The sequence below is a fragment of the Phascolarctos cinereus genome, unplaced genomic scaffold (genome assembly GCF_003287225.1).
Source record: "Phascolarctos cinereus isolate Bilbo 61053 unplaced genomic scaffold, phaCin_HiC Scaffold_4;HRSCAF=312, whole genome shotgun sequence".
NCBI lineage: Eukaryota > Metazoa > Chordata > Mammalia > Diprotodontia > Phascolarctidae > Phascolarctos > Phascolarctos cinereus.
Genome location: NW_027555847.1, coordinates 695,446,357 through 695,473,878, shown reverse-complemented (window position 1 = coordinate 695,473,878; position 27,522 = coordinate 695,446,357). Strand labels below are relative to the sequence as shown.

General features: G+C 42.8%; 1 protein-coding gene and 1 non-coding gene across 2 annotated transcripts in view; one reads left to right on the top strand and one right to left on the bottom strand.

Annotated features, from left to right (window-relative positions):
- The window catches only part of ATP6V0A2 (ATPase H+ transporting V0 subunit a2), an 82,829-nt gene that overhangs the window by 31,406 nt on the left and 23,901 nt on the right, over nucleotides 1–27,522 (top strand). The window contains exons 16-28 of the mRNA XM_078151835.1: nucleotides 301–447; nucleotides 1,084–1,172; nucleotides 2,554–2,651; nucleotides 6,954–7,007; nucleotides 7,660–7,851; nucleotides 8,008–8,164; nucleotides 8,207–8,355; nucleotides 12,694–12,772; nucleotides 13,782–13,879; nucleotides 19,072–19,209; nucleotides 21,053–21,141; nucleotides 22,206–22,332; nucleotides 25,988–26,070. Of these exons, the coding sequence (XP_078007961.1) occupies nucleotides 301–447; nucleotides 1,084–1,172; nucleotides 2,554–2,651; nucleotides 6,954–7,007; nucleotides 7,660–7,851; nucleotides 8,008–8,164; nucleotides 8,207–8,355; nucleotides 12,694–12,772; nucleotides 13,782–13,879; nucleotides 19,072–19,209; nucleotides 21,053–21,141; nucleotides 22,206–22,332; nucleotides 25,988–26,070 (1,500 nt within the window). The remainder of the gene's footprint in view (nucleotides 1–300; nucleotides 448–1,083; nucleotides 1,173–2,553; nucleotides 2,652–6,953; nucleotides 7,008–7,659; nucleotides 7,852–8,007; nucleotides 8,165–8,206; nucleotides 8,356–12,693; nucleotides 12,773–13,781; nucleotides 13,880–19,071; nucleotides 19,210–21,052; nucleotides 21,142–22,205; nucleotides 22,333–25,987; nucleotides 26,071–27,522) is intronic.
- Nucleotides 6,647–6,720, bottom strand: TRNAI-AAU (transfer RNA isoleucine (anticodon AAU)). Its single transcript has one exon. It is a non-coding gene; the product is annotated as a tRNA-Ile (tRNA).

The window sequence follows — 27,522 nt, the reverse complement described above, 5'->3', positions numbered from 1 at the left end:
AGTGTGATGGATGGACCTCTTTATTGCAATGATGGGTCATCCTGAGTGGACCCAGTCCATTTGGTTTGTATTTAACTCCAGGTTGGTGCAGGTGCGTGATCCACATGGGATTCCTAGATCCAGATGAACTTAATGCTCCTTCTGACCAAGGCCCAGCTTGGTTTGAGATAGACGAGTTAAGAAACTGAATGACAGGGCCCCCAGCCATCGCCCCAGTATTGGTTTGCCTGTTGTGAAAGTTTACCTGCTGTTCTCCCCAGCAGTGGATTATAGCCTCATGCCTGGAATCTCTTTTTTCAGCTTTTCTTCTGTCACCTGGCAATTTCAGTGCGGGATGAGCTGTGAAGATAAGCCTAGTCTTTTTCCTATCAGTGTCTCAGTCCAGTTTATTAAAATACCTCCTCAACCACCCCAGCTACCACAAGGTAACTGCCACTTTAGTGTTTGAAAATATTAGTGAGATCATACACACTCGTCAAAAGAAGAGAGATCTGGTGGTATAAGCAGGGTTACTTGAACTTCTTCCCCTTGAGATGTCTCTTTGAGTTTGGGCACCGTTTCATTGGTGTTGCGTGGCCCGAGGGCATGTGTACGGCATGTGCACATGCTTTGTGTGCAGAGCCACGGCCGCCGTGGAGCTGCGTGATGCCACACTGGCAAGGGCGCCACGAACGCTTTAGATTCATCACCTGTTTGATTTTTAATTAATTTTTGGCAGTTATCCGTGCAGAAACCTTTTACTGTTGCCAAATTTTCCGCGACCCTGTGAGGGGTTGCAACCCACAGTTTAGGAGGTGCTGGATAGTGGATGGATGGTGGCATCAGAGTCACCAAAATCCAGATGCCAGTCCTTCCTGCTTCTGACACTTCTGGCTCTGAGACCTCGCTTTTGACCTCATTTTCCTCCTGTGCCTACAGGAAAGGGGCGTGGGGGCGGCGCTGGACTAGGAACTCTGGGCCTGCTGTCTTATCAGCTCCCTCTAGTTCTGGGGTCCTCTGACCTTTTGGTGTCCTTTCCTCTGGTGGTGGCTGACTCTGTCTCGGCATTGTCTTGGCTTTGCCACTTACCAATGTGTCTTGTAGCTTCCAGATCAGCCTCGCTAGCCATGACTGCACCAACAATGAAGTCTGCTGGCCAGAGCTCATTTTCCCCCTGACCAGGAGTTATCAAGGTAGGGGGGAGCACTAAGCCACCATGTGGTCTTATCTTTCTGTCTTTAACTAGCTGAATGATTCCATGTGGGGGAGGGAAGTCATCAACAATTCTCGGGGTATTCAGAAGACCACTGTGGTTTGGGATCCACAGGGCACTTTTTTTAGGGGCTGGCAAAGGCAGATATTTGGTTAAAATAAAAAGATGAGGATTTCATTTGAATTTGCGTTTGAAGTTTTCTCATTTAACTCTAGGCAGTCGCTGATCAGGTTGCCTCCTCTCTGCCCCTGGCCCACCCTCCTGGCTCGGGGTCTCAGCCCCTCTCCTTGGCCGTTTCCACGTCTCAAGTCTCTGCTCTTAGGAATCCGTCCTCTAGTCACTCACTTGCTCAAGACACCCTTGTGGCTCCTTATTACTTCTAGATTAAAATGCCAACTCCTCCATTTGGCTTTTGAATCCCTCTGCAATCTAGCTCCAGTTTACTCTGCCATGCGTCCTACACAATATTCATTCATCCCTTAAAGTTGCCAGGCAGACGCTCCATCCCGTCTGTGTGCCTTTACCCAGGCTGCTCTCCCCCTTCACCTTTAAGACTGGGCTCAGGTGTCCTTTTGATTGGACAGCGATCCACCCCCCCCCAAAAAGCCCCCTACTTTATATTGTGCATATGACATACGTGATATTCTGCATCAAACATATTCCCAGATATGTATACATCATATACACACACACACACACACAATGTAATTTCTGTGGGCAGGTCACTTTCCCCCATAGAATGTCAGCTCCATGTTGTACTCAGAGCCTCCCCTGCCGCCTGGCCGTCCCAGGTACTAAGTGCCCAGACCACAAGGGCTTGGTTGTGTGTTTGTTTACTCCTTTGCCTTATTTATCTAGAGTTAACTGAGTGTGGCTTGCCCAGGGTCACACAGCTAGTGAGTGTCTGAGTCTGCATTTGAACTCGGGGAGAGGAGGCTTCCTTACTCCAAGACCTCAGATTTCAGGGCTAACAAAAATCTTGCTGTAGCACTCACCCAGAATGAAAAGGGTTAATTAGCACAATGATCTCTGTAAACACAATGGAAACTGGCTTCTGTTTGTGCCTTTGGTCTTCTCGTGCTTGTGTTAACTCGTGTCCTGCTGCCCAGACAAAGACCTCCCTTACCTGGAGACAGTGAGGGAGGCACGGGGCAGCTGAGCTCCACTCCTCGGGGGAACGCCGGATGGCAAGGGCTTGGCTGAATGTCTGCTCCTTTGCCTTGTCACCTTCGGCTTTGTCCTTGAGGGTTTCTTTTCTTATTCCTCATTACCCAATGCTGCTGCTGCTTCTTTACACTTCAGCTGCCTGTCTGGAGCCCCAGGATGTGGCTCAAGTGTGGCTAATGTTTGTTTTCTTCCAGGAGAGTCTTACGATTCCTCTGTTGCTAAAAGCTTGGTGCTGGCCTTCATCTTCACAGTGATGGTCTTGTTCAACAGCATCTGGATGAAAATCATCAGGGTGTGGGATTTCATCTCCGTCTGACTTCTGGGAGTCTTCAGAGGCAGCAGCAACACTGTGGTCAGGACCTGTGGCCATCATGGAAGACTCTGCTTAGTGACACTTCTATTTATTTCTATAAACAGGTGGTATTCAGTGATCAGTCAGTTTGCTTCTCAAGGTCACTTGCTCCAAAGGCTGGCCACTAGCCGGTTAGTTGATTTTATTTTCAGCTGTGGCAGCTCCTGGAGACTGTCTTCTAAGAGGGGCCCATCTTGGAGAGGGGGCTTGATCTGCCCCAGTGGTGGTGATACTCCCCGCAGCATAATCACAGATCCTGGAAGGGCCAAAGTCAGTAGAGCGGTCATTGATGGAAACCTTGGCATCTTCAAAGTGGCTTATCCAAGGCCACACAGTTGGTCATTAGCAGAGACTAGAACCCCTAAAATAAAGTGTAAAAAAGCATCAGTTTTTAAAGAGTTAAATATGTATTCATAAACTGTAAACTTAGGCTTATGACCAATCTCCTTAAAGGACCTCTTTTTTTTTCAGTCAATAAGAATGATTTTTTTTCAAAAATACACGTAGATTTATATCACTGTACTAGATGACCTTTGGTTTAAATAGATTTTGCATACTATGAATAAAATTTTTTCTTTTAAGTAGTTTTTTTCTCCTTATTTGATATCCTGTTTGTCCTGCAAAAATAGTTGACATTTATTCAGTGTTTTAAGGTTTGCCAGATGCTTTCTTTTTATTGATCCTATCAGGCAGGCAGTACACATGTTATTTCATTCTATTTTTTATGACGTTATATTATTTTATGATATCATATATCATATATTATAGGCTTGAGCTGTCGCCTTTCCTGTTTCCACAACATCTTTCTTCCTTGACAGCTTCTCTTTACTTACGCAGACTCCTCAGTTCAGGCCCTCCTCACCCCTCATCTGGAATATTGCAGTAGCCTCCACCCACCCACCCATGCTACTGCCCAAGTCCTGTTCTCAGGACCTCACAGGCCTCACCAAGTCACTGCCTTAACAAGCTCTGGGAGCTCCCTCTGGCCCCAACACCATTTAGCCTTTAAAGGCCTTCCCACCTGGCCCCCGCCATGGCTCTCCTCCTTTCCCTCTACCCATCTAGCTACACTGGCTTTCTTTCTGCTCCATCTCCCCCTGCCCTCTGCCCTGGCTTCCCCCGAGCCTCCTTTCTGCCCCGTGGCATCCCCTTCCTCCTCAGATCCCCATCCTCTCCCTGCTCTGCTGCCCTCTCTCCCTAGACACCTGGTTCTCTACCTGCTAGTTATTTATGCTCGTCCTCTCTGTTTATCCTCTCTATACGCACCTTGTCTCTCCCCTTCAGGGGGTAGCTCTTTGGTGGTAATGATTATCTCATTCCTTGTCCTGGTGTCCGTAGCCTCTAGCCCTGTGCCTGGCACATGGTAAGGGCTTAATAAATGTTTATTGCTTGAAGTGATCATCTCTGTAGGGCCATGTGCCTCCTGCCGTAAAGTAAAAGGTATATACAGAACAAGGGCCTGCCACTAGACTGAGCTCACAGAGCAGGAAAGCCAGCCTTGCTAAGTAGCATGACCCCCTGAGGGAGAGGCCAGAAGCAGCATGGACCAGGCAGGTCAAAGTACCGCCAGGACTGCCATCTCCCTTCAGATTCTGGTGGAGACAGCGCAGGATGCTGAATCCAAGAGTCTTGGGAAGACCAGTGCTTCCAGCCCAGTGCTCACGGTCATCATCCCAGGAAGCACATAGTAGGTACTTACAGTAGGTGCATAGTAGGTGCTATGGAGATGCAGATTCACAAATACTGGATGTCTTCTCTCCCCTCCTCCCTCCCTATCTTTCTCTCTACCCTTCTTTCTTCCTTGCTCCCTCCCTCCCTTCTTTCCTTCCTTCCTTTCTTCTTTCTTTCCTTCCCTCCTTCCCTCCCTCCTAACAGGGACAGGTTTTGCTTTTCTTTGTACCTTTCTTTGTATTCCCTAATGCTTACTTAGCACAGTGGCTGACATATATAAGGCACTTAATAAATGCTTGTTGACTAGACCAAAGGAATTTCCAGTGTCCATTCTAATCACGAGAAATTTATAGGAGATTAACTTTAAAAATCATTGCTTTTGAGTTTGTCATTTCCAGCAACATTAACTCAGTTTATCTTAAAAGAGATTGTAGGGCTAGGGTGGTGCCTCTCTGGGTCCTTTTGTGGCCTGGTTGAATTAGGTCAGGGCATGGTAGGCCGTGGAGGTGAGGGTATGTGTGTCAGCGCATTCTAGTGCTAAACATGAACTTAGTAGAGGGCGCATTTAAAAATCACTGCCTACATCTCATTTATCAGTTTGGACAATGGAGAGTGGAATTTATTGTAGTACATGAAATGAGCAAAAGAAACCACTTGTCATAGAAAGTCTTTGTTGGACAATGGCATCAAAGAGTGGAGATTTCTTTTGCATTCTGCACAGAGGCCTGATGAGAATAAGGCTTATCAACTGCCTAGTTCTACTTGGGTGGTCTATGTTGTTATCTGTATCTGCAGAGGTAACCAATATTTGTGTTATTGCTGGCAAAATCATAGGACCATAACATTTAAAACTCTAAGGCACCATAGAGACTGTAGATTCCAGCCCTATCATTCCCACCCCACCCCCTTTTAAAAAAAATTAACATCACTTTCACTGTCAAATATATTTCTTCTTCCCTTACTCATAGATTTCTTGTAACAAAATAATAATAATAATAATAAAGCAAAATTAACACAGCTGGATCTAACAGTGTATGCAAGTGTTCTGCGATCCAGGCAGGGGTGGGGAACCTGCTTTACCCACAGCCCTGGGCAAAGAATGGAAAGCACATTGAGATCAATATTACCTGCCTTGGGAAGGACAGATCAATCAGTGGACACTCCTCTCCGACCGCCGCTTCCCCATATGTGTTGTCTTCTGTTCAAATGTGAGATCATTAAGGGCAGGGACTATCCTACCTGCTAGTGTTTGCATCTCTACTGCTTGGCACAGTGCCTGGAACATAGCAAGTGCTTAATAAATACCTTTTTCATTCATTCATTCATTCATTCATTCATTCATTCATTCATTCATTCATTCATTCGGTCTCTCCTGGACCAATCTTGTTTATTATGATTACACAATTAAGTTTCTTTTTTTTGTGCTTTCTTTTTACGTTGTTGTGATCTTCCCCCTTACCTCATTCTGCCAAATTCCAACTCTTAATTAACTGAATTAATTTTCATCATTTCTAAGCACATAGTAATATTTTATTACATTCTTATATGAAAATTTATTTAGCTTTTCTACTTTATTTCAGTTCTTTGCTATCCCCTAAACCATTGTTATGAAGATTTTGGTGTATGTGGGATCTGGTTTTTCTCATCTGACCTCCTTGGGGGTATTTGCATAGTATAAGAACCTCTGGGTCAGTTCTAACATTTTTAGTTACTTTCTTCCCAAAATTCTAAATTTCTTCCTAGAATTGTTTGGACTAATTCACAGCTCCACCAACAGTGTATCAGTGCGCCTGTTTTTCTAAAGCTCCTCCAACAATGAACAGTCCCACCTTTTGAACGCAATTTGCTGCAACCCTTTACATTTCCTACAAATAAGCAACCCAGAGAAGGGAAGTTACTTGGCCAAGGCAGAAGATAGAAATAGCAGAAGCGAGGATTCAAATTCAGTTCTCCAGACCCCAGAATTAGTACACTTTATGGCACTTCATCCCACCCTATCCCAGCACACACCAATCTTTCACATTAACTAAGGGTTGTTAAAGGATCTCGGTATTAGAATGTGTTTAATTTGTTACGAACTTTAGTTCACTTAGTTTTCCTACTTTCCAAAGAAAAACATGTCCCCAGGCGGCGCACAACAGCTCTGGAATCTACAACTTGGCTTCGTACCATTAGACTCAAACTTTGTTGCTTTTCATCGCTTAGTGGACTAAGTAAGGAATACCCCCATCTACCAATTTGGAAGGTACTTCACTAAAACAGTGTGGCCCGTACGGGGATCGAACCCGCGACCTTGGCGTTATTAGCACCACGCTCTAACCAACTGAGCTAACCGGCCCTGAGGGAGTTCGCTCGCCAAAGTCCTTTAGAGCTGTCGATCCTCGGTAATCCGCGGGCGGGGACGAGCCCGCAGCCCATTGGGCACCGCGTGCTCGGGGGCTGGGCTGGGCTGGGGGCCCGGGCTGGGCAGGATCCAGCCTGGCTCGCAGAGCCCGCCCCCTGGGGGGAGGGGGCCGCCCTCCCCGCCCCGCGGCTCTCCCGGATCCGCGTTCCTCTCTTGTGATCGCTTAGGTGTTTGTTAAGAAAACAACTTTAAAAGTTTATTCCAAACTTCGGCAGCAGAAGGTATGCTCTCCGAGGGCATGGCGCCAGTGCCTTCCTGCTTTTGCAAACGAGCCTTGTACACCGTAGGCGCTTAATACACGCCTATGCCGTTGAATCAGTGTATTACTGCCTGTAGCACCCCCTCGGTAGAAGGTAAGCTTCTGGAGGGCAGGAGCGCTTTTTTTGGGGGGGGGCTTGTGTCCCCACTACCCAGTATACAGTGGTCGCTTAATAAAGGCTCGATGAATGAATGTTGTATCTCCCTCCCCCCGCCCCCCGTGATGTAAGTGCCTTTTGAAGGGAGGGGCTTTAAAAACAAATGCATTCTCTGCCCGAGACTTAGGGCTTGGCATAAAGTAGGCGCTTATTAAGTGCAGGTTGTCGGAAGGCCCGGACTCCTTTTGGCTCTTTGCCCCGCGGGTGCCCCTCTCACCGCGGGGTGCGGGTGGCACCGGGTCAATCACCTCGTGATCCTCTTGGGTTGCGTCATCCCCACCGTGGAATGTAAGCACCCTGAGGGCAGGCACTGTTTCATTTTCGTCTGTGTCCTCGTGTCTCGTCTCCCTCTGCGGCCCATCAAACATTTATTAGGCACCGAATTAATAAGTCTAATTGATATTGTTCTAGAAAGGAGTTGGGGAACAACCTGCGGCTCCCCTCCCCCATAACTTAGGGGAAGCTCCCCGAGGGCAGGACAGTTTGCCTCTGCCTCCCCCCGCACAGTAGGCGCTTAGTAGCTGACGGGCCGGACCGGACAACTCTCGAGCAGTTTCTGTTTCGGACTGTGCCGGGGCTCGTGCCCTTGAACTTGAGCGCCGCGGGAGCCTCGAACCGCCCTCTGTGTTTATGGGACCACAGGACCCGCGTCCCGCAGGGGGAGAGGCAAGGGAGGAGGAGGGGGAGGGGCCCTCTTCTCCCGCCCGTTCTTCCCCAGGGTTGGCTGCCTCTGGGCCCTCCTCCAACCAGCCCCTCCCCGCCGCAGGGAAGGGGGCGGGCACGCCAACTCCGGGCATGACGTCAGCCGGCCCGGCCCCGAGGGGACCCGGAAGCGGAACCGGCGGTAGCCGCGGGAGGCGGGGCTAGGCTGCCGATAGAGGAGGCGGAGGAGGCGGAGGAGGCGGCGGGGGCTGAGGGCCTGACGGACGAGCGGCGGGCCGGGCGCGGAGAGCGAGCCGCGGGCCCATGGTGCGAGGCCGCCGCGGGAGGAGCGCCGGGCTGAGAGCGAGCGCCGCCGGGCCGGCCGGGCCGGGCCATGGGCTCCCTGTTCCGCAGCGAGGCCATGTGCTTGGCTCAGCTCTTCCTGCAGTCCGGCACCGCCTACGAGTGTCTGAGCGCCCTCGGAGAGAAGGGCCTGGCCCAGTTTCGGGACGTGAGTATCGCTGGCCGGGGGGCGGGGCAGGGGGAGGGGTTCCGGCGAGCGCCCCGACCTCGGCCTCAGTTTACGACTCTGTCAGAGGAGGCCCGGTGAGGCTGGGGTCTTCGTGGGCCTCCGGCTCCTCCTCCCTGAGGGGAGAGGCCAAGATCCTGCGACCCCCTGCGCTTCAGGGTCTGCTTCTTCAACGTGGGGGATGGGGGTGGGAGCAGATGGGGGTGTGCCTGTGAGACTGGGCCTCGGTTTCCTCTTTTGTAAAGTGATGTGTGGTCTTGCTGGCCCTCAGTGCCCTCCTCTGGATAGTGAGGTTGTTGGGCTGGGCCGGCCTCCGAGCTCCCTTCCTGCTCCACATCCTGTGACTCGTGGACGGGAAGCCGTGGTCCGGCCTCTGCTGGCAGCCCTCCATCGAGGGGGAGCTCCTCACCTCCCGAGGCAGCCCATTTCGCTGCTGGACAGCTCCCCCCGACCTGCAGCCCAGAGGGGGCTCGGTAGCTGATGCCGATCCCCTCCATTGCCAGGAAACCTGGGGGCCTGGAGTCAGCGGCTCCCACCTCTGTAGTGCTCAGGTCAGCTGGGAGGACACTCGGACAGGGGCGGCACAGGTCAGGGGACTTCAGGAGCTTGCCAAGCCCCTGCCTCACTTCACCCCTGTGGTGGGGGGCGGGGTGCCCTTGTCATCATCATCCCCATTTTACAGGTGAACGGAACAGACTCAGAAAATGGAAAGGGCTGAGAGTTGGAGAAGGCTGTTTACAGACACCCCAAGAAGCAGCATGTGACTGTTCTCACTTTACAAGTGAGGAAATTGAGGCTCAGAGGTGAAGTGACAAATTCTAAGACTTTGATGAGCAGTATCCCTGGAACTCAGAGATCATCTCCAGTCCATTTACCTCATTTTACACATCAAGAAATAGAGGCTCATAGAAAGGAGTGACCTGCTGTTAAGTGATGTTCTGAGGGGGTGTCTAGTGCCCTCTCCATTGGTGCTGGGTGGTGTTGGGCAGACTAGATTAGCCGTCCCTTTCTTGGCCTTATGTCTTATTCCATAATGTTTGTGGCTGCAGTGTGGATGCCACTGTTTTTTTCTGTCCTGATATTTACAAGGATTTTCTGTGCACAGGGCACTGCACTAGATATTTAATAATCTGTCCAAAATCTGTCTGTAATAATAGCAGCCGGTGTTCAGACTGTGCTTTGCAGAGAGGAGCAGCAGCCCTGTGATAGCAGTGCAGATAGAGTTATCTTCGTTTTTCAAGAGAGGAACATAAGCCACAGGAAGGACGCCTGTCTGACGGGTGATAAGTTAGTTTTCTCTGAGCCTCTCTTTCCTCTTCAAGGCTACATACCCAGTAAGTGGCAGCACCAACACTGAACACAAGGCCTGTTTTCCCACTGTTTTCATTTTGTATCCTAGCTCTAAGATCAGCAGGTTGGACTAAATAATGTCTGATAGCTCGTAGCCGCCTGCTTTGTGCCAATTCGCCCTAATGCCGTCTATAAACTTGAGTCATCTTGAAACCTTTGCGAGTTAGGACAAGGGTTTTCATGATTTCAAGTAGTTAGGGACCATTTTAGACCATTTTAGGGACACGTGTCACGAGTTAACCACAATGGCCTTGGGAAACAAGATGTTTTCGTAGTACTGTGTCCTGGTGGACCTACCAGGATGAGTAGCCTGCAGAATGTATCCCTAGGTAATTGAATGAATTGATCAGTGGCATAGAGTTTTGAGTATTATGCTTTTAAGTGTTGGAGAATTTTAGTTTTAGTTTAAAAGCTGCTGCTTATGTCTACTCACGAGGTCTTGGTAATAAAATGACACCTACAGTTGAATATTTTTGAATTTTGTAAATGTTTATAGAATTTATAAGATTTTATTCATTTTATAAAATTAAGTAGAATTTGATAAATCCTGAAGGGCTTATATCCAGTTTATCTCTTTTTTTATAAAATTATTTAAATATGAATTTAATAAGAGGTGGAGGCTAGGAGACAGCTGTTAATATTCTTTAGAACTAGAATTTTATTTGTCAAAAGACTGTTCCTGCTCACTCCAGTTTTGGTAATAAAATGATATAGCTTTTGAAAAAGCATTACTAGCTTGAGAACCAAACCCAAGATTATATGATTTGGGTCAGAGATCATTTCTATCTATGAACTCAAAGGCTGAATGGACGTTGGTAAATGCTGCAAAAAGGCCTATGTGTTTAAGTGATATCTCAGAAAATAAACATAGCAATATCAATATTAGAATAGTTGTGGTTAATGATACAAATATTAGCTTATAGTTCTATACAAAGCTCCTTCTACAGCCTGCTTGCCTTTCATGTAAGCATTAGGCTGTGAGAATTATAATTGTCGTTTGACAGAGATGAGGTGATAAAAGTCTATGTGACCTCTGAGATCTCTTCCAGCCTTAAATCTGTGATCCTATAACTGAGCTTTAGTTTGTTGGAGTATTTTTTACCAATTATTCCTTTTTATGATTTCCCATAAAATAGGAATGATACTTTCCCATTAAAGTCTGCTGATTTCAAGATAGGATTTGAAGATGTATAGGTTTGTCTTAGTGAAAAGCAGCATTCTAGATAGCCAACATTGACTGTATTTCCTCTACCTCTTATTCTTTTGCTTCTGGAAGAATAAGTTGTCTTAGGAATTCAGAGATTTGAAATAGTTGCCTAAACATATGTGATTTTAAGAAACAAACATGAAGCCAGGAATCATAGCAGAAGGGGAATTGAAAGTTACTTTTGAAAGTGATAAAGCGCAGGACCTTGAAGCGAGATCATTTTCTCTTTGGACTTTGGTTTCTGGAGACATTTTCTTTATGGCTCTGAGAAAGCACCTCTCCTCGGAATGGTCATTGTCTAGTTAGAGGGCAGGGTGATTGGTAGAGTGGGAAGAGCACTGGTTTGGGAGTTAGGCTTTGATTGAAGTCCTGAGTCCAAACTTTAATTTTGGTGTGATCTTGGAAAAATCACTTCGAATTATATGATTATGGATTCAGAGGTGGAAGGTTCTGTAAATACCATTTAGTTCAGCCTGTTTATTTTAGGGATGCAGTTCGGTGTCAAAGTGGACAGTGGAGTTGGTCTTGTAGTTGGAAAGATCTGAGTTCAGATCTGACCTTGGATGTTTACTAGCTGAATAACCCTGGGCAAAGTCACTGTTTCGAAGCCTCAATTTCCTTATCTGCAAAATGGGCATAATAATAGCTTCTACTTCCCAGGGTGGTTGTGAAAATCAAGGTGATATTTATAAAGTATTTTGTAAATTTGCTATATAAATACTAGCTATTATTACTATTATTATTAATGTTAACATTCTAGATGAGACTCAGAAAGGGTTAAATAACTTGTCCCTTAACTCCAGCATTCTCATTTGTAAAACAGAAATGAAAATAATAGGTGATATTATGTCTGGTGTAGTGGGTAGAAGGCTGTCTGATGGATCTAACCCTGGCTAAGTCACTTAACCTTCTCATTATGTATGAGGTGTTGATCTGATTTAACTGATGGATTTTTTCATACTTTTAACTTCCTCACACTGATAAAATCAGCCCCCCCCCCAAAACCCCCAAACAACAAAACAGCTGTTTATAGCTCTATAAACCTTGCAAGCATTTTGCATTATCTCTTTTCATTCAGTTCTTACAATGACCCTTTGAGGCAGGTTCTGAGTGTATTATCTTCATTTTATAGGTGAGAAAACTGAGACTCAGGGTCTCAAGTTGTGATTGTCAACAAAGCTGTGGAATGTGAGGGCCGGCTTAGTGGTCAGATTTCTCTTGACTCTAAGCCCGCTGATCATTTCACTCCATATTACCTCTTACTCTTTTTTTTAAATCACTTTTTTTCAAATAACAGGCATTTATTCTGTTCTTCCCATCCTCATCTTATTGATGAGAGGAGGGGAACCTCCTAACAAATATGCATGGGCAAGCCAGACAAATTCCCACACTGGCCACGTCTAAACATTTGCACTTCTTTTCTTACAAGATGGTTGTAAGGAACTGCTTCACAAACCCTAGGGTACAGTATTAATATGAGTGGCCGCTATTACTTTTTTTTTTGGATAGGCAGTGGGGTATAGTGACTTGCCCAGGGTCACACTGTAGTCAGTGTCAAGTGTCTGAGGCTGGATTTGAATGCAGGTCCTCCTGACTCCAAGACCAATGCTCTATCCACTGTGCCATCTAGCTGCCCCTGCTATTACTTTTCTTAAAAGGCTTTGATGGTTTAGCGCTGGAGGAGTGGGTGAGCTTCCCTTCAGTCTAGGCAGTGAATAGTTATTGGGTATTTTAATGACTTTTTTTTCCCTTCTTCCCCACAGCTCAACCAAAATGTAAGTGCCTTTCAGAGAAAATTTGTTGGAGAGGTGAAGCGGTGTGAAGAATTAGAACGAATACTGGGTAAGTTTTCATCTCATTTAACTTCAGAATTTGATGAAGGAAGAGAAGGAGGCTGAGGGAACGGTGCACTGGGGAGTCTGCTGTCATGTGCGTTTATTTGCAGTTTTAAAATATTACCATCCTGGCATCATTTAGAGTGTTCTGATCAGATGTGAGTATTCATTGCCTTTGGTTCTTTGTTCAGAGAAATTCCTGGCAGTTTTGCTGCAGTGGAGCCAAAGAACCCATGATATTTACAGTGATAACTTACAATTTTTGTTTTGACACATTCCAGCAATCACACAGACCAGGCCTCTCCTCCAAAGTACTTTACCCAGAAAACGTTAAATCATTTAGAAAAGTTGTTGCAACTGGTGGCACATCCCTTCCACTTGTGGTGTTTAGGGTCTGTGAACGGAAACTAGGATATGTGTTTTCACTGTAGTAGCTTGGCACCTAAATTGTCCATTATGTTAGATGGGTATGATGACCTCGGTTGGAATGTGGGAGGTACTGATAAGCTGAGAAGTTCAGCACCTGCTGTGCTAGGGGCCGGGCAGATGAGGTGAGTGGGATTCAGTGTTCCTGCCCTCATGAAACTTACAGTCTAATAGATAACTGTGATGAGATACAGAAAGGTCTGATGGAAGACAGTACGTGCCTTAGATGAATACAAAACCAAGTGTGAGGTGGGGCAGGTGGTTGCTGGGGCCGGGGATAGCAGGGGAGGAGGGAAGAGATGGGGAACCTTCCTTGGAGAAGGTGGTATTTAACTCGAACCAGACTCACCCTGTGACTGATATGTGCTGATATGTCTGTTAAATGCTTATTTTCTGGACTTAAACAATAGGACCGAGCTGTCTGACGGGACTATGAGAGGTATTCATCCTTTGGGGATTTGGATTTTTTTACCTCCACAGAGAAGGCTCGGGTTTGAAAATGTTCTGATTTGCCACTTAAGTGTGTGAGTGTTGAATTTTGTGAATTGAAACCTTGAATTTGTCTGACACTGTTCCTTCGATCCCTCCAGCGTATTTAGTGCAAGAAATTAAAAGAGCTGATATTCCCCTTCCTGACGGAGATACCAGGCCTCCTGCCCCACCTTTTAAACAAGTTTTGGAGATGCAGGTAAGTTTTGCCCAATAAAATTATTGAATTTAACGCATTTTCATATCCCATAATAAATTACAAAACGACATTACAGGCAGTTCTTACTCATTTGCATGTATTTATCTGTTTAGTACGTCAGCCAAGATAAATAGTAGTTACAGACCAGTTTTCCCTTTGCCACCAAGCGCACTTCAGCTGCTTTTCTTTTCCTTTTCAAAGTATTATCTTTTTATAGGTTCTTGACTAATATTTTATTTCCAACTACATGTAAAAACAACTTTTGACATTCTTGTTTTTTAATTTTGAGTTCCAAATTTTCTCCTTCCCTTTCTCCTCCACTTCCTCCCTGAGACACAAGCAATTTGATATAGGTTATACATGCGCAATCGTGCAAAACATATTTCTGTATTGGTCACGTGGTTAAAAAGATGCAGACCAAAAGAAAAAAAGTAAAGAAGGTGAAAAAATGGTGTGCTTGGTCTGCATTCAGACTTTTATCAGTTCTTTCTTTGGAAGTGGATAGCATTTTTCATCATGAGTCCTTTGGAATTGTTTTGGATCATTGTATTGCTTAGAATAGCTAAGTCATTCACAGTTCGTCATCGAACAGTATTGCTCTTACTGTATGCAGTGTTTTCTTGGTTCTGTTCACTTCACTCAGCATCAGGTTTTTCTGAAAGCATCCTCATCATTTCTTGCAGCACAATAGTATTCCATAACTTTTTATTATTTAGTTATTTGTTTATTATATACCACAGCTTGTTCAACCATTCCCTGAATGATGGACATCCCCTCAATTTCCAGTTCTTTGCCACTGCAAAAAGCACTGTTATAATCTTTTTGGGATACAGACCTAATGGTGGTATTGCTGGATCAAAGGGGAGGCACAGTTTTATAGCCCTTTGGGCATAGTTCCAAATTACTCTCCCAGATGGTTGGATCAGTTTACAACTCCACCAACAATGAATTAGTGTTCCAGTTTTCCCACATCTTCTCCAACATTTATCTGTTTCTTTTTCTGTCATGTTAGCCAATCTGATTGATGTGAGGTGGTAACTCAGAGTTGTCTTCATTTGAATTTCTCTAATCAATAGTGATTTAGAGCATTTTTTCATATAACTATAGATAGCTTTATTTCTTCGTCTGAAAACTGCCTGTTCATATCTTTTGACTGTCAATTGGGGAATGACTTGTATTCTTATGAATTTGACTCATTTCTCTATATATTTGAGAAATGAGGCCTTTATCAGCGATACTTGCTGTCCATTTTTTCCCCCAGCTTCTGCTTTCTTTTTAATCTTGGCTATATTGGTTTTGTTTGTGCAAAACCTTTTTAATTTAATATAATCAGAATCAACCATTGCACATCTTGTAATGCTCTCTATCTCTTGTTTGGTCCTAAATTCTTCCTTTATCCATAGATCTGACAGGTAAACTATTCCATGCTCTCCTAATTTGTTTATGGTATCACCCTTTATTTATAAATCATGTATCTCTTTTGATCTTATCTTGGTATACGGTGTGAGATTGTTGGCCTATACCTAGTTTCTGCTAAATTGTTTTCTAGTTCTCCCCGGCTGTTTTTGTCAAATAATGAGTTCTTGGATCTTTGGGTTTATCAAACACTCGATGACTATGGTCATTTACTACTGTGTATTGTGTACCTTATCTACTTCACTTATCCACCACTCTATTTTTTAGCCAATACCAGATTGTTTTGATGATTACCACTTTAAAATACAGTTTGAGATCTAGGCCACCTTCTTTCACTTTTTTTTTTCATAATTCCTTTGATGTTCTTGACCTTTTCTTCTCCCAGGTGAATTTTGTCATTATTTTTTCTAGCTCTATAAAATAACCTTTTCAGACTTTGATTGGTATGGCACTGAATAAGTAAATTAATTTAGATAAAATTGTCATTTTTATTATATTGGCTCAGCCTACCCATGAGCAATTAATAATATTTTTCCAGTTTACATCTGACTCTATTTGTGTGAAAAGTGTTTTGTGACTGTGTTCATATAGTTTCGGTGTTTGTCTTGGCAACTAGACTCTCAGCTATTTTCTATTATCTGCAGCCATTTTAAGTGGAATTTTTCTTTTTATCTCTCGCTATTGGATTTTGTTGGTAATATTTAGAAATGCTGATGATTTATGTGGGTTTATTTCATATTCTGCAGCTTTGCTAAAGTTGTTCATATCTCAACTGGTTTTTTAGTTGATTCTCTAAGTGTATCATCAGATCACCTGCAAAGAATTGATAGTTTTATTTCCTCATTGCCTGTTCTAATTCCTTCAGTTTGTTTTTCATCTGTTATTGCTATAGCTAGCATTTCTAGTAATAATAGTGGTGATAGTAGGCATCCTTTTGTCTACCTGTACAAAAACTCAGACCAACTAGGTGATCAATAAATAAAATGAGGCATTTATTCAGTGTCGAGGAATTGCAATTCAGGACAATGCACTGCCTTTTCAGGCACGGATGCCCAGAGAAGGGAGCCTTACAACAGGGCTTATACATAGTCAGGAGGGGTGACTAGGTAGGTAGACGGAACAGCAAGTGTCCAGTTGTTTACTACTTTAGCCATACTGTTGTTGAAACAAATGTAAGGCTCGGGGCGCATAGCCACTATCAAAAGGGAACAGCAGGCAGGTGCAGGGTGGTGGCATCTTTCTGGAAAAAAAAATGTAGGACCAATTTCAGTCTCCTCTAGCCAACAGAGTGCAGGCTGCTGACCTGGCCATGAGGTGGGGTCACCTGTAAGGTAGTAAAAAGAGGGCAAGAGACAGAACTACAGGAAGGGAAGGATTACAAAGAGAAGTCAAAGAAATGGCCTTGGAGCTCTCTCTGCCCAGGAGGAGGGGGACTTGGGGTGGTTAGAAACTGCTGGTCAGAGCAGGGGAGGGGCCCAGAGATCCAGGGCTTGATACTTGCTTCACGCGTGATCTTCTTGGGAAGGCTTCCAGCTTGTCCTCATTACCCATAATACTTGCTGATGGTTTTAGATAGTTACTACTTGTAATTTTCAGGAAAGCTCCATTTATTCCTGTGCTTTCTAGTGTTTGTAATAGGAATGGGTGTTACATTTGGTCAGAAGCTGTTTCTTCATCTGTTGAGATAATCATGATTTCTGTTGGTTTTGTTATTGATATGGTCAGTTGTGCTGATGGTTTTTCTAGTATCGAACCAGCCCTGAATTCCTGATGTAAATCTCACCTGGTTATAGTATATGATCTTTGTGATATATTGCTAGTTCTGCTTGTTAGTTCTACTGCTTTTCCCACTTACCATCTGGCGTGTATTCAGGTAGTGCCTACAGATTTTAATATTCACGTGATCCGAAGAGAATTCGGTCATTACATTCTAAAATTCATGTTAGATCGTCCACACCACAGCATTCCTCCATTAGTGTAGATAACTAAAGCAGATTTATCAGTGAACCCGCAAGCATTATTAAGCACTTATTATATGCCAGGCACTGTGCTAAGTGCAGAGATTTTAAAGAAAGAGCAAAAACATTGTCTTCCATTGGGGAGCTTGGAGGAAACATGGACAGAAATATAGGTACCTACATAGGTACATACATGGCCTCAGAGAGGAGTCATGAGCAGCTGGAGGGCCTGGGAAAGGCCTGTGGCAGAGGAAGTTTGCATTTTGAGCCGACTTAGAGCCAAGGAACCCGAGAGGTGGTGAGGGGAAGAGCTTCTCCAAGCATGAGGACCAGATAACATCCTCAGGGTCTCTCTAGTGTTCTTTCTTCTTTTCTCAAGTGGTTTGGAAATCTCAGTAGTTTTCTAGAGCCCAGGATGAGGATGATAAATGATTGTAGGTTGGAATTCAGGAGAATTCACTGTCCTTTAGTTCTGCTTAGGCTGCCTTAGAGATTCAGTGTTAAACTTGGAGGGAAGGCTGATGTGTTTCTTTATTCAAAAGCACAGTTAGCTGCTGTGTTTGTGCTCTAATTACTTTAGAATTTGTTAGATTGGGAATTAGATTTCAGTTCTTTATTTGCTTGGAAACCAATTGCCATTACTGTGCTATTTTATCCTGGCTACAGAAAATCACTAGAGCCCTTAGAGTATGAATGCATAAGGAGTGTCAGGCAGGGTTATGCAGAACAAAATAATAATCCTTAATAAAAGGATTTGTTCTGTAAAACTTAGACTCAGTCAAAAGGCTGTATCCAAGGACCTAGAAGGCCACATGTGGCCTCAAAGCCACAGGTTCTCCACCCTGTAGGATAATGGAAAGAGCCTGTGATCGGCCTGATTCTGAGGCCAAACCTCTGATACAGACTACCTGTTTGACTTGGGGCAAGGCACTTTATCTCCCAGTGTCTCAATTTCCATGTCTTTAAAGTGAGAGAGTGGTACTAGCTGGCCTCAGAACTCTCTGCAGGCTCTAGATCTATGGTCCTGTGACTTAGGGATTATGTAATTATGTGGAAGAGTATCTTGACCAAACTTATGGATAGGCTGGCTGTGATGTTAGGAATAATTGAATGCTTATTACGTTTATGGAGACTTCCTAGGAATGATAGAGTCAAAAAGAATGTGAGGTAAGTTCAGGAGTTTGTTTTGCAGTGTTCTTGTAGAATTTAATGCTTAACAGTTTTCAAAGGATTCTTGCTGTGTTTCTGAGTACTGACAGAAATAAGCTTGTTTTTCAGAACCTGTAGTCTCCCTGGTGAAGTTTTGAGTTGAGCTATTGGCTAAGAAATACAAATAGGTTTGTCTTTGTTTTTTCTATATTTGAAATGAAAGGAAAAGTGAAGAATTGAAAGAGGAAGCTAGTTTGTTCTAAGTTTGATAACTTGAAACAGTAGAAAGAAAAGAAAACACCCACAAATGATTAGAAAGCTTGAGATCAGGGCACGGCAAGTCTTCCTGGTATTCAGAATATCAAAGAATAGCAGTCAGTTAGCTGAACTGACTTCATGAGAATAAAAAGTAGTTTCATTAATTACGTGAATAGGAAGTAAGTATTGACTCTTCGAAATATTTCCATAAATGGTCAGTCAGTCAACAAACATTGAATCAAACACCTAGTATGTAGGAGGCACTGTGCTAAGCACAGAGTGGAGGGGAGTAAAGTACAAGAAGATTAGAAAGGTAGGAAGGGGCCAGGTTAAGTAGGGGCGGGATAGGGTGACATGGTCAGGCCTGTGCTATTAAAAAAATCTAAATTTAATTTTCATCTTTGTTTCTAGGAACAGTTACAGAAACTGGAGGTTGAATTGAGAGAAGTCACCAAAAACAAAGAAAAACTGAGGAAAAACTTGCTTGAGCTGATTGAGTATACACACATGTTAAGAGTGACCAAAAACTTTGTTAAAAGGAACTTAGAGGTACTGAATTCAATTCCATATGACAAGTATTAAGCACCTGCTTTGTGCCAGGCCCTGGGCCAGGGGATGGGATTTCAAAGACAAAGAATAAAGCAGTTTCTGCCTGCCCTCAAGGAGCTTACCTTCAGGACCAGGCACAGGTTCTATTGAGTGTAGCATGTGTCTTTTTAGAATACAAATTCAGAATATGAAAGCTGTTAACAAGATTTTGCAAGAGATGGGTAGTCACTAACTAAGATAGTTATTGAGATCTTAGTAAACATTTAAAATGAAATTTGAAATGAACTTTTTTTTTCCTGTTGGGATTTATTTAGTTTTCCAGTGTGTACTTGCTAGATATGAAGGAGGAACAAAATATCATTTGAGAAAATCTATTTCTAGATATTAGAAAAATGGTACATGGCAGATATTAAATCCTTTCTTCTCAATTTTGCTAAGACGAACACCACACTGAATCCCATTTCATACCAAAAAGTTTATCTTGTGCATGTTTGTATACTTGTCGCATGTCCTTTATAGCAAATAAAAAGACCTTATTGATTAAGGGATTCGTGTATTCTAAACTAATTTAGTTTTCGTTGAAGAATAGTTTGGTCACTTATGGTAAAAATAATTCCAGCATAGGTTGTTAGGACAAATGAAATCTGATCTTTTTATTACAGTTGACCTAGTGGAGCTGACACATAAGAGATTGGTTAATGTTTGCTTTTTTATTTTTATTTTATTTTATTTTTTTAGGCAGTTGGGATTAAGGAACTTGTCCAGGGTCACACAGCTAGTACCAGTCAAGTGTTTGGTGTGAGGCTGGATTTGAACTCAGGTCCTCCTGACTTCAGGGCTGGTGCTCTATCCACTGAACCACCTCGCTGCCTCTGTGTTTGCTTTTTTAGCAGACACCTGCTGAGTTGTACCTCAAAAATGGGTTGATACTTGCAGCTGTACCTAAAATGTTGTCTATGATGTCCTAAAAACTTGTTTGATAGCCTGACAAGAGACAGTCTTCATGGTGAGGCAGCAGAGTAATAACAGATAGGATGCTGAGCGCCGAGCCCAAACAGACCTCAGATGTGGCCATTGGGGATGTAGCTTTGGAGTGATCCAAGTCTCAATTCCCTCATCTGTAAAATGTGGATAATACCTCTGGCACTTACTTCATAGGGTTATTGAGAAGCTCAAATGAGCTAATGTAAGTATGACTCTTTGCAGTCCTTAAAGTGAAGGGTTCAAGTCCTGCCCATGACTTACTGGTTGTGTGCGTATGGGCAAGTCACATCATCTCTTAGGGTCAGTTGGCAAACATTTTTTTTCTTTCTTTTTTTTTTTTCTAGGCGGTAGGGTTAAGTGACTTGCCCAGGGTCACACAGCTAGTAACTGTTACATGTCTGAGGTTAGATTTGAACTCAGGTCCTCCTGAATTTAGGGCCGGTGCTCTATGCACTGCGCCACCTAGCTGCCCCTATTGGCAAACATTTTAAGTAAGTGCCTACTGTGTAGCAGGCCCTGGACCGGTGTTGGAGATACAGAGACATGGTTGAAACAATTCTTACCCTCAGGGAGCTTACTTTTCATCAGAGGAAACAATGTTTGTACCTGTAATATGTATAAGACATACACAAAATCCATGCAGGACAGTTAGGGGAGAAAGGGTGGCTCCCTAAGACTATGAGTTAGCTGATAATTGCTGATCTGCATCAATGAAAGGAATTTTTATACAGGGAGTTTTTCATATAGTTCTTATCAATGAAATAAAAAAAAACTGTTGTCCCCACCCCTTCATTATTATTATTTACTTAAATCATCAGTAAAATGTCTGCAAATGGTATTTTTATCTGTCTTTTTGTAGTTTGAACCCAGTTATGAAGAATTTCCTTCTTTAGAAAAAGATTCTTTGTTGGACTACAACTGTATGCAGAGGCTGGGTGCAAAATTGGGGTAGGTGACGTTTGGGATGAGTTTCTTGGAAAGCCGAAATGGGTGTCACGTAATATTAAATCTCAATTTAAAAGCTATGGTAAATTAAATGAAGTGAATATATTTGAGAAAACATTACAATATTTTATGCATTTATTTCATGTGTTGAATTGAATAACTTTTGTTGCTTTTTTAAATCATTTAATAAAATAAATCAGAAGGTATCAGTTTCCTTACATATTTATGTCCAGATTCTGTTTTGTCTCCTTTACTTTCTTCTGTTTGTTCAATTGCTAGGAGGTTTTTTCTTCCCCACAGCTGTAACATATCACATTCCAGTATTTTCTTACTTTTAGATGTTTTTTTTTATGTTTAAATCAGTGACCTATGTGGAATGTATTTTGGTATATGTAAGGAACTGCAGCTCTGATACCATTTTTAGCCATACTGTCATCCAATTTTCCCACCATTATTTATCGAATAACAACTTCCTTTCTTGTTATTGGATTCATCAAATACCAGTTTCTTATAGGCCTTTTGTTCTAATTCTGGGTGATAGAATCTGTTCCTCTGACCTTTTCCCATACTTTTTACTTAAGTTTCAATAATTATAGTATAATTTGAATCTAGAAATACAAATTCCCCTTCACTCTTTCCCCCATAATTTGTCTCACAATTCTTATAATTTTTGTTCTTTTCTGTAAATTTTTTATTGCTTTCTTATTCAGTGAAATATCTCATGAATATTTTATTTAGCATTACAAATATGTATAATCTGTTACTGGACCTGTACTTGACAGCTAGGTCTTGAACAAGCCATGATGAAGTTCTAAAGTAGAACATTAGTGAAGGGTGAACCTCCAAGATGAGCCTGTGTGATTGATTCTTTATGCTAGCAGAGTAGACGCGGGGCCCCTTTCATCAGTGTTCCGTAGGCGTACAGCACTCAGCCAGAGCTGAAGTTGTGTTATGTAGTTTAGGGATGTTGTCATTAGTTATTCTGTGACCATTTGATGATGCCTGGTATTTCAGCTGTTAAGTGATTTGACTGTGGTGTTGAGTAAGAGTGCTACTTCGTTTCCTAGATTTGTGTCCGGTTTAATTCACCAAGCAAAAGTGGAAGCATTTGAGAAGATGTTGTGGAGGGTGTGTAAAGGGTATACCATTGTGACCCACGCGGAGCTGGATGAGTGCCTTGAGGACCCCGAGACAGTGAGTGAATGTTGCAGTTGTTGTCTTTCGTGTCTGTAGTTTTCAGATCTAAGTATGTGAATGGCCGTATTTCCTGAGAGGTGACTCACATGAGCTGTATGTAAACAGAAGGTTTGCTTCTGCTTGCCTGCTTTTTTCTCTCTCTCTCCCTTATCGGTTTATTGATCTTCTGCTTTCAGAGTTGCAGTGCAGGAGCCCATAGGGTCAGAGATCCAGAACTAGAAGGGTCCTTAGAGGCCATTAATCCAACTGTGTTTTATTATGAGGCATAAACATTTTTATTCTGAACTTAAACACTAAAAAAATAGCATTGCCCTATACGCAGCAGAGCATTAATAGGCTTACCTATGACAACTTGAATTTCCACTTCATACCACGTGCTTTTTTAAAGAAAAGAATAGAATTCCATATATTGCCTTCATAACTGTCCTACCTGTCTGTGTTTCCTTCTGTTCTGTGTATTTAAAAAATGTTACCATGTAGGGGCAGCTAGGTGGCACAGTGGATAGAGCACCTGCCCTGGACTCAGGAGGACCCGAGTTCAAATCTGGCCTCAGACACATAACACTTACTAGCTGTGTGACCCTGGGCATGTCACTTAACCCCATTGCCTAGCCAAAAAAAAAAAGTTACCATGGCCTTCTTTTTTGGTATCACTGTTGCTAACTCCTCTCTCTACCTCAGCCTCCCTCTGTCCCTAGTTTAAAACTTAGAGAAAGGATGAGAAGAGAAAAACCATCCCTGTTACAAATAAACATAGTTAAGCAAAACAAATCTGTAGTCAAATGAAGAAGCATATATTAAGTGCCTACTCTGCCAGTTACTGTGGGAAGTACTGGAAATACAAAGAAAGGCTAAAAATAGTCCTTGCTTGTCAGGAGTTGACAGTCTAATGGAAATCTAGAGCATGCGAACAACTGTGTACAAATAAGATGTACACAGAATAAATTGGAGATAATCAACAGAGACTGGAGAAGGAAATGGCAAAACCACTCCAGTATCTTTGCTGAGAAAACCCCAAATGGGGTCACAAAGAGTGGGACACAACGGAAATGACTGAACAAAGAGAATAAATCCATGCAGAGGGAGATTAGGAAAGACTTCTTGTAGTAGGTAGGATATAATCTGGGACTTGGAGGAAACAGAAAATTGAGGACACATAGATTGAGGAGGGTGAAAATTGTAGGTATGTAACACAGCCAGTGAAAATGCCTCAAGGCAGGGGATAGAATTGGATGGAGAGAGGAGAGCAGCGCTACCGGATCACAAAGTGTGTGCAAAGGAGTAAAGTATGTGTATGAAGATTAAAAAGCAGCATGGGGCTAGTTTATGGAAGGCTTCCAAAGCCAAAGAGAGGGTTTTATGTTTGAGAGACACAGACAGACAGACACGTGCACACACGCGATGACATACTACGCCTCTTTTGCACCGTGAGGCCGTCTGGTCTCAGTCACACATGGGTGACGTGTTTCATCATTTGTCCTCTGAGGCTGTGATTGGTCATCATGTTGCTTAGAGTCCTTCATTCTTAAGTCTTTCAAAGTTGCTTTTCGTCACAGTGTTGTTGTCTTTGTATCGATTGTTTTTGTTGTGTTGATTTTACTCTGCATCAGTTTGTAATAGTCAGGGTTCTCTGAAAAAAATTTTTTTAATTTTACATTCATATCACAGTTTGTTCAGCCATTCTCTAATTGATGGACATCCTCTTAGATCACAGCTCTTTTCTTTTTTTTAACCTTTTAATACATTTTTCAGCATCAGGAAATTTGTTTTTACTGTGACTTTGCCCTCCTTGTATTATATTCCTTCTTAACCCCCTCGCATTTCCCTAACTGTGCTTGGTCCTCTTGTTGAGTTTGGTGTATTTCTAAACCACATTGTGTGTGTTCAACCCTCTTTTGTTGGTTTCGTGTGACAGTGAGGCTAATTTGATGCCTGCTCCCCCATCCCTTTCATCCATATATATTTGTTCTTTTCATTGCCCTAATTATGAAAAGTATCAGATTCCACTCCTTTCTTCCTTATTTTTACACTAATATAGTCCTTTTACTCTTCCTCCTTTTCCCCTCTTGAAACTCTCAGAACAGAACCATTTTCTCCTCTTCCCACATTTTTCTTATTTAACTCCTTCAGTGCCCTTTGAGGACATTAACGTTCTAGAAGGACATTTGTATCTTCTCCCACTATTAGAATGTTAGCACTTCATCATCTTCTCCTTCTAGCTGCTTATATAAATTTCCCCTTCTAGGTTTCTGTGGAATGTTGTATTTGTATTTCAAAGTTCCTACTCAGCTCTGGTCATTTCATCAGAAATGCTTGAAAATTCTCTATTCTTTGAAAGTCCTCTATTTTTTAACCCTAAGAGATGATACTCAACTTATTCTTGATTGTAAACCAGTCTGTTTTTTGGTTTTTTTTTTTGACTTTTGGAATATTGTTTTCCAAGAGCTCTTCATTTTTACTAGAAGTTGGCAGGTCTTGTGTGATCTTGATTATGCTCTCTTGGTACTTTACATACTTCTTTCTGGATGTTTAAAATATTTTTTCTTTGACATGGGAGCTCAGGATTTGGCTGTAAAATCCCTAGGGGTTTTCCTTTTGGGGTTTCTTTCTCTCTTCAGTTTGCCCTCTCATTCTAATAGATAGAGGTAATTTTCATTTGTGATTTCTTCAAATAGAGTATCTAGTCTTTTCTTTTTATCATGCATTTCAGTGTTTTATTGCTGCATGATCTGTTTTCCATGTTAGCTGTTTTTGATATCAGATATCTTAAATTTTATTATATTTTTTCAATCTTTTGATTTTATGCTAATATTTGTCCATGGAGTCGTTGATTTTTGTTTGGTCTGTTTTCATTTTCAGGGAGCCCATTACTTGGCTAAGGTTATTATTTCTTTTCTAAGCTATTATCCTTCTAATTCTTGTTTTCAGAACTTTCATTTCATTTTCTGTCTCTCATTTCATCTAGGCATTCAGGTCATCTTTATAAAAACATCCATTTTTTTCCCCTCAGAGTTGCCTGTAGTTATGGAATTTCTCCTTCCTTCTTTTGGAGGCGTCTGTAGAGTCTGTGATAATTTTTTATGCTGGTGGATGTTTTCTTTGATTTACTCATCTTTCCAGCTTTAGTTCCTTGGCTAGGGCTCTGTGTCAGGGCCAGTCTCCATCACCTGCTTTACTTTTTGGGTAGAATGTTTAGCTTGCTCAGTTTCTCATTGTAATCAGCTAAGTTCCTGCGTAGACTGCTGCCTCTCTAGATTAATCCTCCTGACCTTGGAGGTTCAGGTCACTGGATCTTCAGAGTCTCTATGGCATCTTAAGACAGAATGCTAGGCATCTTGGAGCTCCTATTTTGGTGGCTCCTTGGACCCTTTGGGAGATCTCTTTAGGAAATGACGAGATGATGTCATCAGAAATGCAAATTTCTCTTTGTATTTTCTTGTGTTAAACACTACAACATTCTGAGAGAAACCTCCCATGGCGTACAAACAGCTAAAGGCAGAGTGAAACTCCTGAATTTCTTCTGTTGGTCAAAGGCCTTTTCTTCCAAAGCTTATTTCTGACAATAGCTGCAAGAACGTTGTGATGTTTGAACTGCGATGATCTGAGAAGTTACAGTAAAAGTAGGAATAACTGTTAACCTTTCTCTTTTTAGGGAGACGTCACAAAATGGTATGTGTTTCTAATATCCTTTTGGGGTGATCAGATTGGCCAGAAAGTTAAGAAGATATGTGATTGGTAAGAAAATAATTTTTTCCCCTTGCTTTATTCTACATTCAGTAACATCCATAATTCTTCATAAAGTGTTCTTTTCTTTGAAAGCGTGCTGTCACTGGGTCTTTGGGTAGAAGCGGTCACTGCAGTTTTGCCCTACGATCTTGTTCCACATTTTAACTTCAGATGAATTCTTTAGTCTCTTACTGTAGGTGGTTTTATGTACTCATGTGTCATTAGGTAATTCTGAATATTTATAAATGGATAAGTAGGGACTGTATGAACTGTGCACCAAAGCTTATTGACTGCTATAAACACTGAGATTGAAGGTTATCACGGGCCAGAAGGAAGAAACGCCATTGGTGCTGCAGCACCGCCTTTGTCCAGACACTCCTGACTCGTTGTTTTTAGGCAGATACTTTCGTCTTTTTGCTAAGAACCTTGTCACTAAGAGGAATTGGCAGTATTCTTAGAGAAACTAGCCAAACCCTCAGTCCACAATGGCGTTTTTTGTAATTGTGGAAGTGTTCAGTTCTCCTGTTGCGCTGGGCACCCAGACCGGTGATGACCAGTCTGGGCAGTCTAGATAGCCTGACTGGACCTTGAGGACAACAGCTAGAGCTAGAGCATGGGCCCAAAAGTTCTAGGTTCTGGTCTTGGCCCTGTGCTCTTTGGAGCTCGAGAGCCTCCATTAGAATACTGTTTCGGATGTTTGATACTCAGGTGTCTGCAAAAGGGGCTTGAACGTCTCAGGTTCTTTTCTGAATTAAAGGGGCTGCTGTGGATCTCCAAACCTTGTTCCAGTTCTGAAATTCAGTTCTGATTCTCAGTGAGAGAATCATATTGGCCGTTATATTGTTTGTAGTAAAAATCTAGGAAACTGATAATGGTGCCTCCTAAGGCTTCAGTATAATAAACCTGGGTTCTTTTTATTTTTATTTTATTTTTTGGAGGCGGTCAGGGTTAAGTGACTTGCCCAGGGTCACACAGATTTGAATTCAGGTCCTCCTGACTCCAGGGCCAGTGCTGTAGCCACTGTGCCACCTAGCTGCCCCTGGGTTCTTTTTAGATGGGTGGCTCTGGCAGATAGTGAAGTGTGGTGTCCTCGGGAAGAGGCTGAAGAGTGATAGGAAGGAGGAGGAACTTTATTGTAGTCCCCTGGGACCAGAAGCTTCCCGAGTCAAGTACTTTAGCTTCCTTCTCTTCCCCTCAATGCAGTGTCTCTGTTCATCTTATCTCATTCATTTCCAAATATATTCCCTTCCCTGACCCCCATTCTGAGCTCTCCCTTGTTATGTAAGTTTTAAAAAGGACAGAAAGCAATTGAATAAAACCAAACATACCACACATTTAGAGCAGTGTGTGTGTAGCATTCCATAGCTGGAGTCCCCCACTTCTGCGATGAAGAGAGGGAGGGAGCCACAAACTCAGTCATTCACATTACACAGTATTCGGTGGTGGTGTTCCTTAGTAATC